This window comes from Ostrea edulis, chromosome 5 (assembly GCF_947568905.1).
Source record: "Ostrea edulis chromosome 5, xbOstEdul1.1, whole genome shotgun sequence".
Classification (NCBI taxonomy): Eukaryota; Metazoa; Mollusca; class Bivalvia; order Ostreida; family Ostreidae; genus Ostrea; species Ostrea edulis.
The window spans coordinates 66521760-66534099 of record NC_079168.1 but is presented as its reverse complement, the minus strand read 5'-3'; the positions used below and the strand labels follow the sequence as shown (position 1 = coordinate 66534099).

The following is a 12340-nucleotide window of genomic DNA, read 5'->3' as shown; positions in this document are numbered from 1 at the left end:
AACACCTTCATTTGTTTTGTTTTTTATGTGCAGGAATCCAGCTGATCCAGCAGTGAATGGAAATGGAGACATTCAAGTGAACAATAATATCAAACAGGATGTTGTGACTGATCCAGCCATTGATGCCAAGGCTGTAGCTGCTGGTGGAGAGAGTAAGCAGGGAGGACCACCAGACAATGCATTCAAAGGTACTTACAAGGTTAAGAATATACAGGGAGTGTCACCAGTCAGTGCATATATGGATACCTGGACTCAATCTTAAGTTAATTAGAAGAAAAATATGCATATGATCATGAAAGTAAGCTTTAGATGAATTTCAAAACACAATGGTTTCATTATTTAACATATAAAGAATTCATTTTCACTTAAAATTTTGAAATTTTGCAAACTTGTCATAATTTAAAAAGTCCTTCAATCATGTAGGGAGTGTCTCCAGTCAATGCATATCAAGAAACTAGTACACAAATAAATGTTAACTTATACAGGGAGGACCAGTTAATACATTTTATACAGGGGGACCAGTCTATACATTTCATACTGGGGGGACCAGTCTATACATATATTTCCAATCTCTACCCAGAGTTATCATTCCCTGCTACATGTACGCTCCACTAATACCTCTGTCAACGTCTAAAAACTAACACAATGTACTAAAATTAACTTAGCATATCAAACTGTAATGACGATATCTAAGCAAATCAAACACTTGTCTGAACTTTTTAAAAGCAGAAGATGGTAAGTATGAGACACCTGAACAAATTAAAAGGTTTTATATAAATATTCATTTATTCAATAATACTAGAATAATCATGGAATTCGTTGTTTTTGTTAAGAATCTTGACATTTAGACGTTGACAGAAGTGTTGTAGTGTAGCGTAATACGCCCTCTGGTGAGAGATTGATATATTTCATACAGGGGGAACCAGTCTATACATTTTGTAGAGGGGGGGGGGGGGGGGGGGGGGGGCAGTCTATAGCATTTCATATGATCTAGTTTGCCATTACAACCTATCATTGGGTCAAATGCTGTCTGACGTGTTTCATACTGATCGTAAGGCAGTATGGATAACTCCGTTTACCTGATCAAGACATAGGGCTCACGGCGAGTGATACCGGTCGACAGGGGATGCTCACTCCTCCTAGGCACCTGATACCACCTCTGGTGTGTCCTATATCTTGATCAGGCAAATGGTTAACTTATATGCAATTATATATGGTAACGTTGGCTATTTCTTTTGAACCAAGGAGGATAGAGAAAGTAGAGTTGCGCATGCCAGCAAGCTACATTGTCTTCAGACAACTCTTATTGTTCATGCCCCTTATCCATAACATTGTTTCATGGAAACATATTAAGTTGTTGCATTTGAAATACCTTAAATTATTATAATTTACAAAAAGATTCCTTATGATCAGGCTTTTCCTTTGGGCCCACGACTGTTGACCTTGTGACCTTTGAGTTTGACCTACTTTTCAAAAACTTTGACCTTGGCTATTCCTTTTGAACCAAGGGGGCTAGGGCTTTGATATTTCACATGTAGATGCCTCATGATCAGGCCTTTCATTAATTACCAAGAGTTGTGGCCTAGTGACCTTGACCTCTGATCTATTTTTAAAAACTTCTACATTGGCCATGTCTTTTAAATTTATGGGGGATAGGGTAAGTAGGTTCTTCTGACAACTCTCATTACCACTTACAAATTTGCAGAATTATGACCCCATGAACATATCTTTAATACTCAGGGGTAGAGCCACCAGACACCAGATACAAAAGTTCTCAAATAAAAGCAACATTAGAGAGAGGGCCACCAGTTCAATGTCAATAAGACAAGTTTTAAAGCTACATTATAGAGAGAGGGCCACCAGTTCAATGTCAATAAAACAAGTCTTAAAGCAACATTATAGAGAGAGGGCCACCAGTTCAATGTCAATAAAACAAGTCTTAAAGCAACATTATAGAGAGAGGGCCACCAGTTCAATGTCAATAAGACAAGTTTTAAAGCTACATTATAGAGAGAGGGCCACCAGTTCAATGTCAATAAGACAAGTTTTAAAGCTACATTATAGAGAGAGGGCCACCAGTTCAATGTCAATAAAACAAGTCTTAAAGCAACATTATAGAGAGAGGGCCACCAGTTCATTATAGAGAGAGGGCCACCAGTTCAATGTCAATAAAACATTACATTCAGGCAGTAGATTGAATTCCCTGTCTTTTTCTCTCACTCAGCTCAGTAGATTTTCTTTTTAATTCATTCCAGTGTTTTAAACCTCTTTTGGAATTCTTTCTAGAGTTTGGTTGTAATGTGAATAGTTTATTAAAAGAAATGTAGACCCTTTAAAGTGATTTAAGTAAGTCTGTATAGTCTTCTTTTGTAATTGATATCCCTATTTACTTCAGAGAGATGTGATGCTTACCCATGCATGAGAATTTAGTCGCAGATAAATATGCAGTGAAATTTTTAATGCAGGGTACAATTTGCTTAGTACCATAAAAATCATCAGATCAGAATACAACAGAATTCAAAATTTGTGTGTGGTTTATACAACATTTTGGCTTGCACAACATACAGATTAGAAAAGTTTTACCCCTAGGCCTTTGGTGTCAGAATGAAGTTTGTAGCATGTATCCCCTATGTTACAATATGAAATCTCTGATTGGATATTTGTACCGCTGCAGTATTATACAGAGGTTTTGTCCGATACTTATGAAGAGGCGCAGGACAACAAAGAGGTTTACCAGTCTGTTTTTAATGTATTGTATAACATATCAATACCAATACCAATTTCGAAAACTAATTCCTGGGGGCATTTCGGTAAATTGCAGGCATTTCCGAACATTCGGGGTACCCATTTACATTTTCATCAGACACAGTTGTTGTTTGTGTCCATAATTATCGAATGATGCCTCGTCGGATAAATACAATTCTACCAGTATGCCAATTGCCAAAACGATCATTTGAGCGCTTAAAATTGTGGCGATTTACAAAACACCACAAAGAACAAAACTAAAAACCAAACCAAACGCATCTTCACAAGTCAAGGTCTATTGATTAGTTACCTCATTACAAAATAAAAACAACACGCAATGTTCTTGATGTTAAGAAAAGTACCCCATGAAGACCATTGTTTACTTTCTGTTTTTGCTCTTTCCAAACTTGCATCTTAAACGAGGAATCTCATTGGATGATTTAATTTAAGCTTATTGCGTCATCCCCTGTCCCAAACCCGTGTTTTGTGACTAATGCGAGCATGGTGCGAGGTAACGAATCAATAACCGTTGACTTGTGAAGATGAACCAAACGCGGATAGGAACTTGAAAGAAAAACAGAAGTCGGAAAATCGAGTGAAAAAATAAACATGGCCGAAATTATGTCATTAAAAACTTTCCAGTCGGGGGGTTAAAAATGGGTCGGTCGCGTGATGGCAAACAAACTCCTTTTTAATTTTGGCCTAGGGCATCCATATTTCACATGTGTATTCTTTGAGACAAGACCTTTCTTTTGATCCCAGAATTACTTTGCTGTTGGGGGGGTTGGTTGGTTCACTGACACATCTTGATTTATCTGCTCTGTTTAGATTTGGATGATTTGGCACCAGCCACAGAATATGTTGTGACAAAAGGAGATTCAGCAGTGAAGCTACGCATGAATGAATCAGGATATGGTTCAGAGAAACCTGTTACTGTTCCATCGATGTTCTATAAGACCGTGCAGAGGGTGCCGATGCATACAGCATTAGGTGAGTATGCTTTCAATGTAAACTTGATTGTAGATTTCGTGATCCCAGGTATAGGCAGTTTGATATCAGGGTGAGGCCAAAATGATCAGTGATTAAATATATTAACAGTTGAACATTTTAAACTTCTTTATAACTACCTATCTAATTAAATAACTACCTTTCAAATTTAGTGTGAAGCATCTTTTGGAACAAGGGTGACATAAATTAGGACTCCTGTGCCCCCGGGATCTTAGGGATGGGGCAAAAATTGACCAATTTTCAAGTTTAGTTATTAATGAACTGTGTTTTGTTGGCCCTAGAGGTTTGCTATAACAGTGTTTTACTATATATATTTCTCCCAACTTTAAAACATTATGTGATAAAATTATGAAATTATCACCAATTTACACAATTTTTCGGCTCACCTGAGCTGAAAGCTCAAGTGAGCTTTTCTGATTGCCCATTGTCTGTCCGTCTGTCTGTCCGTCTGTAAAGTTTTTACATTTTCACCTTTTTACATTTTCGACTTCTTCTCCAGAACCACTGGGCCAATTAAAACCAAACTTGGCCAAAAGCATCTTTGGATGAAGGGTCTCAAGTTTGTCTAAATGAAGGGCCATGCCCCCTTCAAAGGGGAGATAATTGCAAAAATAGGGTGGGGTCATTTAAAGATCTTCTCAAGAACCACTAAGCCAGAAAAGCTGAGATTTACAGTTTCCTGACATAGTGCAGATTCAAGTTTGTTAAAATCATGGCCCCCGGGGGTTGGATGGAGCCACAAAGGGGGGGGGGATCAAAGTTTTACATACAAATATACGGAAAATCTTTAAAAATCTTCTCAAGAACCATTGGGCCAAAGAAGTTGACATTTACATGAAAGCTTTCTGAGATAGTGTAGATTCAAGTTTGCAAAAATCATGGCCTCCAGGGGTAGGTAGGAGCCATAATAGGGACTAAGGTTGTACATGCAAATATATATGGAAAGTCTTCAGATATGGGCCAAGGTGACTCAGGTGAGTGATGTGGCCCATGGGCCTCTTGTTTACTTTTGAAATTAAGCACTAGAGTACTGTTTTGACCAAAAACTTCATTTTAAGTGTTTGTTCAGAAACATGAATTTCAAAGGGACTTCATGAACAAGATTTTGCCAATGATAAATCTTTGAAAGATGCAAACACATTGACAATATGAATTTTATTCTGGAAATTGCTTTATATTTTTGGAAAGGAAAATGATTCAAAAACTTGCACTATTTAATTAAGATTTTAAAATGTTTTGGAAATATTGAATTAACTTCATATCTGAAGTTTACCTACAATTTTCTAAAAATTACTTGTATGGGAAAGTTGTATGCGCACCTTTCAATATGATGTTGCTTCAACAAATTTAAAGTCATTTTAGGGCATGAGCCAAATTGGGCTTAGACCATATAGATGATCATTTGCACTATTTATTTACAGCGGTTAAACGAGGAGGGATATGGGTGAAGTGGACTTATGAGCAGTATTTCAATGACACTCGAAAGGCAGCCAAGTCTTTTATCAAGGTTAGCAGAATTTGGGCAGAGCTTCATTGTGGTCAGTATCGATGCATTTAGTCCACTCTATATATGTGGAACTAAAGGTGATGTTTTTCCATTCAAAGTTATGATTGATCATGAATGATTAAATCTAATCTACATTTCCTGGAGAAAGAGAAAATATTGTATTTGAATGAAATTTATTTTATATGAAGACAGTGTATAAAGCAAACTAACAAGCATTTTTTTTTTTTTTATCTAATGATAGTGGTATTATAAAACTAACATGATACAATAATATCGACTGCTCAGTAGACAGTCTATTAGTCCTCTCCTTCAGCATGCATTCAGACATCTATAGACATTGCTGCATGATTGCTTTATCATAAGGTATCTGTATGTATAATTTTTAAAAAAAAATGTTGGTGAAAAACTTAAATTTAAAAACTGTTATATTTGTATTCATAAATTGTATCTTGATTCCATATGGAGGTCAGTGTTGTGCTGTGCAGTGAATTAATGAAAGAAACTATAGAAGGCTTCAAAACTCCAGAATCCTGAAGTATTTAGAAAATCACCCAGATCTCATATAGTTGTGATATAAGTTTTATTAGTGTATGACAGGATAAAATGCTGTAATTTCATTGGTTGTTACCAGCTAAATGTATTTGGATAAATCTCTATAACTGCACGTGAACAGTACAAATCCATTGTATACATGTATATGTTAACATTGTTTTATTATTACAATCACATTGTATATATGTTAACATTGTTTTATTATTACAATCACATGCTCTGTGAAATGTCACTGCTATACTTTTTGGACTGTAATTGTTTTGACAAGCATTGTTGTGTAACTGTTATTGTTTATTATGACGCCAATGTAATTATCTGGCATTGTGACACCCTGCAAACGCGAAGTACGAGGGTTTTACTTTTCTCTTAGGATAATCACATAAGCAATATTGCCAAATAATAAACCATTTACTATGGTTGAATAATTCTGTGCTTTCTGATTGGTTGAGATCCAACAACCTAGGAAAAATAAAACTTTATGTTCATCTGTTCATGCTTTCGAGGTGAATACAACATTTGATTTCTTCAACATCAGACCAAAGATAAGTAGGGAATTTCAGAATTGAAATGGTTATTATTTTTTTTATCACTGAATGAAAATGTCTCTACTCACTTTTGACTACCTTGCACTGTGAATATTGTACTTCTTAGATAGCTAAAACATTGTATTGACCTGAAAGAAAATATCAATAACTATTATTATATGATTTAATAATTCCTAGCTCTCTAATTGGCTGAGATCCAACAATGTAGAAATCATACTACGTTATGTTTACCTGCACGTGACCTTCCAGGTGAACATAAGGAATTATTTTTTCCACATAGGACCAAAAATAGGTCGTTGAAACTTACAATTAAAGCAAAAAACAATATTGAAGGGTTTTTTAATCATATAATAAAACAATTATTGCTGTTTTTGAGGTCAATACGATGATTTAGCCACCTTCGAAGTACAATATTCACCTCACCCTTCGGGCTCGGTGAATATTGTACTCCTCAGGTGTCTAAATCATCGTATTGACCTCAAAAACAGCAATAATTGTATAATATCAACCTCAACTAAAGTCAGTGAATTGTATATCATTAGAAGATGAGGGCAATGTGTGAATAGAAGAGAGTATTGAGTAAATAAGTAATACATATATACCAGATAATGGGCTAAAATCAGTAATACATATATACCAGATAATGGGCTAAAATCAGTAATACATATATACCAGATAATGGGCTAAAATCAATAATACATATATACCAGATAATGGGCTAAAATCAGTAATACATATATACCAGATAATGGGCTAAAATCAGTAATACATATTTACCAGATAATGGGCTAAAATCAGATCTATAAATAAGTAATACATATATACCAGATAATGGGCTAAAATCAGATCTATACATATTGAGTAAATAAGTATTACATATATACCAGATAATGGGCTAAAATCAGATCTATACTTCAAATTTTGAAAGCCCTCTCAATAAATGATTTACAAATCAGTTTTACACGTATGGCACACCTCTGGATGTTGCTTTGCAATTTATGGTCTGTAATGTTGCATCTGACCTACCATGCTAATTTTGTGCTTCAGTGACAATGAATCGGGCATTTTTAAAGTCTCTTCAAGGACTACAGATTTTGTATGAGTAATTATACATTGAGTGTATTGTAGATTTAAATGGTTGGTCATAGGTTATTTAGAAAGAATATAGTTTCCAAATGTACACTTTTTCACATGTACACAGTTTTGGATGTTCCTGATGGGGCTATTTAGTCCTCTCTATACAGCTTTAGTTGATGCCAGTCTAAATTAAGATTTTCACCTTCTGAAAAAAATCAGGATTGCAGTATAGTGGTTTTGAAATGATTTAATATTCGTGGGGCGAAAACAACAGAAGAAAATATGGACTGGCACAAAACTATTTTTTAACATTTCTTATTAGTTGTACACTAAGCCAATTTTCATTTAAACTTAAAAATTTGATTGTTTTTAAAACACAAATTCTTGTCTGATGATGCAGGAAATACTGCGATTCAAATTGTTAATCATAATGCCAGTATTGTAATAAGCTACGTACTGCTTGATTCGAGAAACACTTGGCGTTTTGTTGCATGTTTTATATAGAATGTCTGTAAAGACACCAATAGCATGATCGTATTAGCATGAGATCCAGATTGCGTTACATATTGTATGAATTCTCTGGTTTGTGTAATGCATGGCTTTTTTTTTATTTTATGATTTTAGCTTGGAGTAGAGCCTACTCACGGGGTAGGAATTCTGGGTTTTAATGCCCCGGAGTGGTTTATTTCAAACAATGGAGCCATATTTGCAGGGTATGTTACAAATCACTCCTCCAACTTGTGTAAGAGGAAATTCTAAAGCAGAAGGAATTTTTCTTCTATTTTAAGTAAAATATTAGATGAAAATATAGAATTGCACAAAGAATATTGGGGATCAGAAATTTAAAATATATGTTGTTCAAAATTTCCCTCAATTTAGATCTTCAAACTGAAAATGATTCTTTATATTGCTTAACAATTTAAGTGAACTATTACATGTACTATCTGTGCCCTTTCTTTGTTTTTTGTTTTTAGCCGAGTTGCAACGAAGTTGAACTCGGCTATTGGTTGGGTGATGCGGGCGGGCGGTTGGGCGTCAACAATTGGTTTCCGGATGATAACTCAAAAAGTTTACAATCTAATCAAATGAAACTTAGATATATTGTTGGGTACCAGGTAAGGAAGACCCCTATTTATTTTGGAGGAAAATGGTCAAAGGTCAAGGTCACATTGACTGAAAATAGAATGAAAATTTCAGAAAAATTTGGTTTCTGGATGATAACTCCGAAAGTTTAAATCTGAATCAAATGAAACTTTGATATATTGTTGGGTACCAGGTAAGGAAGACCCCTATTGATTTTGGAGAAAAAAGGTCAAAGGTCAAGGTCACAGTGACCGAATATAGAATGAACATTTCAGAAAAATTTGGTTTCCGGATGATAACTCAGAAAGTTTAAATCCAAATCAAATGAAACTTTGATATATTGTTGGGTACCAGGTAAGGAAAACCCCTATTGATTTTGGAGAAAAAAGGTTAAAGGTCAAGGTCACAGTGACCGAATATAGAATGAAAATTTCAGAAATATTTGGTTTCCGGATGGATGATAACTCAGAAAGTTTAAATCCGAATCAAATGATACTTAAAGATATTGTTATGTACCAGGTAAGGAAGATCTCTATTGATTTTGGAGAACAAAGGTTAAGGTCTCGGTGACCGAAAATAGATTTAAAATTTTTAAAAAATTTGGTTTCCGGAGGATAACTCAATTTTTTTTAATTTGAATCAAATGAAACTTGGATATATTGTTGGATACCAGCAAAGCAAGGCCCCTATTGATTTTGGAAAAAAAAAGGTCAAGGTCACAGTGACCGAAAATAGATTGAAAACTTCAGACAAATATGGTTTCTGGACAGTAACTCGAAAAGTTTAAAACTGAAATTAGTTCTTCACAATTATAAATATGTCACATCATTCCTGACTTTACAATGTATCCCATGCAACTCGGCTCATGCACCCCTGGGTGCAATACATTGATTTTTTTTTTTTTTTTTTTTTTTTGGTAAACTTTTGAACATTTTTGATTTCTCAAAAAAATGTTTGTCCAATTGTCACTTGATTTGGTGTGTAGCATCAATAGTCACTGTCACTATTAACTGTTACTAGTCAAAGTACAGGTAGATATTAAGGATGATTAACACACCTGAGAATTTTTATATGAATAGAAAGTGGAGGATATGGAAATTGAAATAGAAAACTTACGTTATTTGGTTAAGAAATACACTGAGTTTTAGAAGAAAGCAATCTAAAAAAAATTATAACCCATTTTAGACTTATTAACCTACTGAGCTACCCAGGTAGACAATTAGGTGGAATATACAAATATTGCTGATATAAATATTTTTAATAATGTTTTAAAAGGAAGGCAGCCATTATGATGATGTAGTATTCCTCCTTAAAAATTTTCTTTATCCCAGAACATGTAGCAAACAATTTAAGTGCATAGTCATAATGAGCATGAAGGTCTCTACCAAATTTATGAAATACATGACCATAGAGTGTGTCTAGATATCATTAAGGTCATATAAGAAAAGGTATGAATTCTATCAAAATCTACTTCTCTAGATCTCTACCCTTGAACGTGTGGCAAAATCAAAGTTATTATGAGGGAGCATTTATCAAAATTTTAAAGTTATGACCTGTGGGGTCAGAGTTCAAATTTAGGGCAAGACTAAAGAGGTAATGGTGTGAAAATGTTTTAGTCTTAATGAATCTTTTATTTTTTAAATTACAAATGAGCTTATAAGCAATATTGCTAAATACCCTATAGCGGGATTCCCACACCCCGCATGGTTTATGTTTGCAGTTAAGTATCATGTCGCCAAATTTTTGATAGCTAGATAAGCACCCAAATGTGTCTGCAATCTCAGTAGGTATTTTTGCAAGAAACTATGTATAGCAGTTGTATTTATGTCAAAGATGACAGTAAAATGCTTTACAGATAAGTTATTAACACTACACTTATGATTAATTTTTATGGTTTGGAATTCCATGTCTGTCCGCTAAAGTTAATTATATACCTATGAGCTAGAAAGTCTTCAAATTTTACACCCAAGGGAAAAAAACCCCACTATACAGCTATTAACTGAAGTATGAATTATTTTTCTACATTTAGGGCATTTTCTGTCGGAATTTATGCCACCAACAATGCTGAGGCCTGTAAATATGTGGCACTAAGCGCCACCTGTAATGTGATCGTGGTGGAGAACAACCAGCAGCTCAAGAAAATTCTGCAGATTTGGGAAGAACTTCCTGATCTGAAAGCAGTGATACAGTACACAGGAGAGGTGGCAGAGAAACGAGAAAATGTATACTCCGTAAGTAACCTGTACACTGTGACATATTTGTATTCCGTAAGTAACCTGTACACTGTGACATATTTGTACTCTGTAACACTGTACACTGTGACATATTTGTACTCTGTAACACTGTACACTGTGACATATTTGTACTCTGTAACACTGTACACTGTGACATATTTATACTCTTGTAAGTAACAATGTACACTGTGACATACTTGTACTCTGTAAGTAACACTGTACACTGTGACATATTTATACTTTGTAGCACTGTACACTGTGACATATTTATACTCTGTGAGTAACACTGTACACTGTGACATATTTGTACTCTGTGAGTAACACTGTACACTGTGACATATTTGTACTCTGTAACACTGTACACTGTGACATATTTATACTCTGTGAGTAACACTGTACACAGTGACATATTTGTACTCTGTAACACTGTACACTGTAACATATTTATACTCTGTAACACTGTACACAGTGACATATTTGTACTCTGTGAGTAACACTGTACACTGTGACATATTTTATACTATGTGAGTAACACTGTACACTGTGACATATTTATACTCTGTGAGTAACACTGTACACTGTGGCATATTTGTACTCTGTAACACTGTACACTGTGACATATTCTAATTGTACCCCCTATACAGTGTATAAGCACTGAAAACTACCGTGAATGTTTATTCTGCATCGGTAAACTCAACTTTGTTAAAAAAGTGAAATGATGTTTAGAACAAGACTGATACCATTTAAGTGAAATTTTTCGTGAGACACAAATTTAGCGATTTTTCTATAAAAATGGGTACATATATATAGCTAGAGCTAATTTTCACGACTTTATAATTCCAGGAAAACTATTACCTCCGATATCTAATAAATTGTAAGCGATATTCAATTTTAGCAATCTCATCACTCTCACCAAAATTAAATCCTTGCTAACAATTCTGCTTATACAGGATAAATTTGCTGAGACTGTTTAATTAAAATGTTGTGAAATGATTTTGTCTTTAGTGGAAAGAGTTCATGGAGCTGTCCAATGGTGTCCCAGACGATGTTTTACAACAGCGACTCAGCCTTATGGCACCAAACAAGGCCTGCTCTCTCATCTACACTGTAAGCTTACATGTTTATACTTACAGATTCTGACTTCTTTGAAATGAAATGTAGGAGACATTTAATGGGAATCTTTCTGTCAGTCAGTTGAAAAACTTTTTAAAGGCGCATTAACTGTGAAAGTGATGGCAACCATGATTTTTATGCTCCTACCACAAAGTGGTCGGAGCATATAGTTTTACCCTTTTCTGTCCTTCCGTGACACCCAGTTTTCCGGACTTTGTGTAAGTTTGCTAATATTGTATAAAATCTTAAAATTTGATGCATGCTTAGGAATAGCATAAAAGGATGTACAAAAAAATGGTGAATTTCATAACCCAGGGTTATGACCTTAGGATGAGTCCAAATTAGTCATATCTCTTGATGTTTTAATGTTAATACACCTACATGTGTTATTTAAAGTCTTTCATCAGTGTAAGGCATTTTTGAGGGCAGTGAAGTTTTAAGAACACATCTTGTTTTATACTGTTGCTGAACATTAG

At 34.7% G+C, this 12340-nt stretch overlaps 1 protein-coding gene across 9 annotated transcripts in view; it reads left to right on the top strand.

The window, feature by feature from the left end:
• Positions 1–12340, top strand: part of LOC130054681 (long-chain-fatty-acid--CoA ligase ACSBG2-like) — a 63563-nt gene that overhangs the window by 31455 nt on the left and 19768 nt on the right. For all 9 annotated transcript variants that reach the window (XM_056165169.1, XM_056165176.1, XM_056165168.1 and 6 more), the window contains 6 exons: positions 34–188; positions 3574–3735; positions 5175–5260; positions 8059–8147; positions 10547–10748; positions 11757–11858. In XM_056165169.1, coding sequence (XP_056021144.1) covers positions 34–188; positions 3574–3735; positions 5175–5260; positions 8059–8147; positions 10547–10748; positions 11757–11858 — 796 coding nt within the window. The remainder of the gene's footprint in view (positions 1–33; positions 189–3573; positions 3736–5174; positions 5261–8058; positions 8148–10546; positions 10749–11756; positions 11859–12340) is intronic.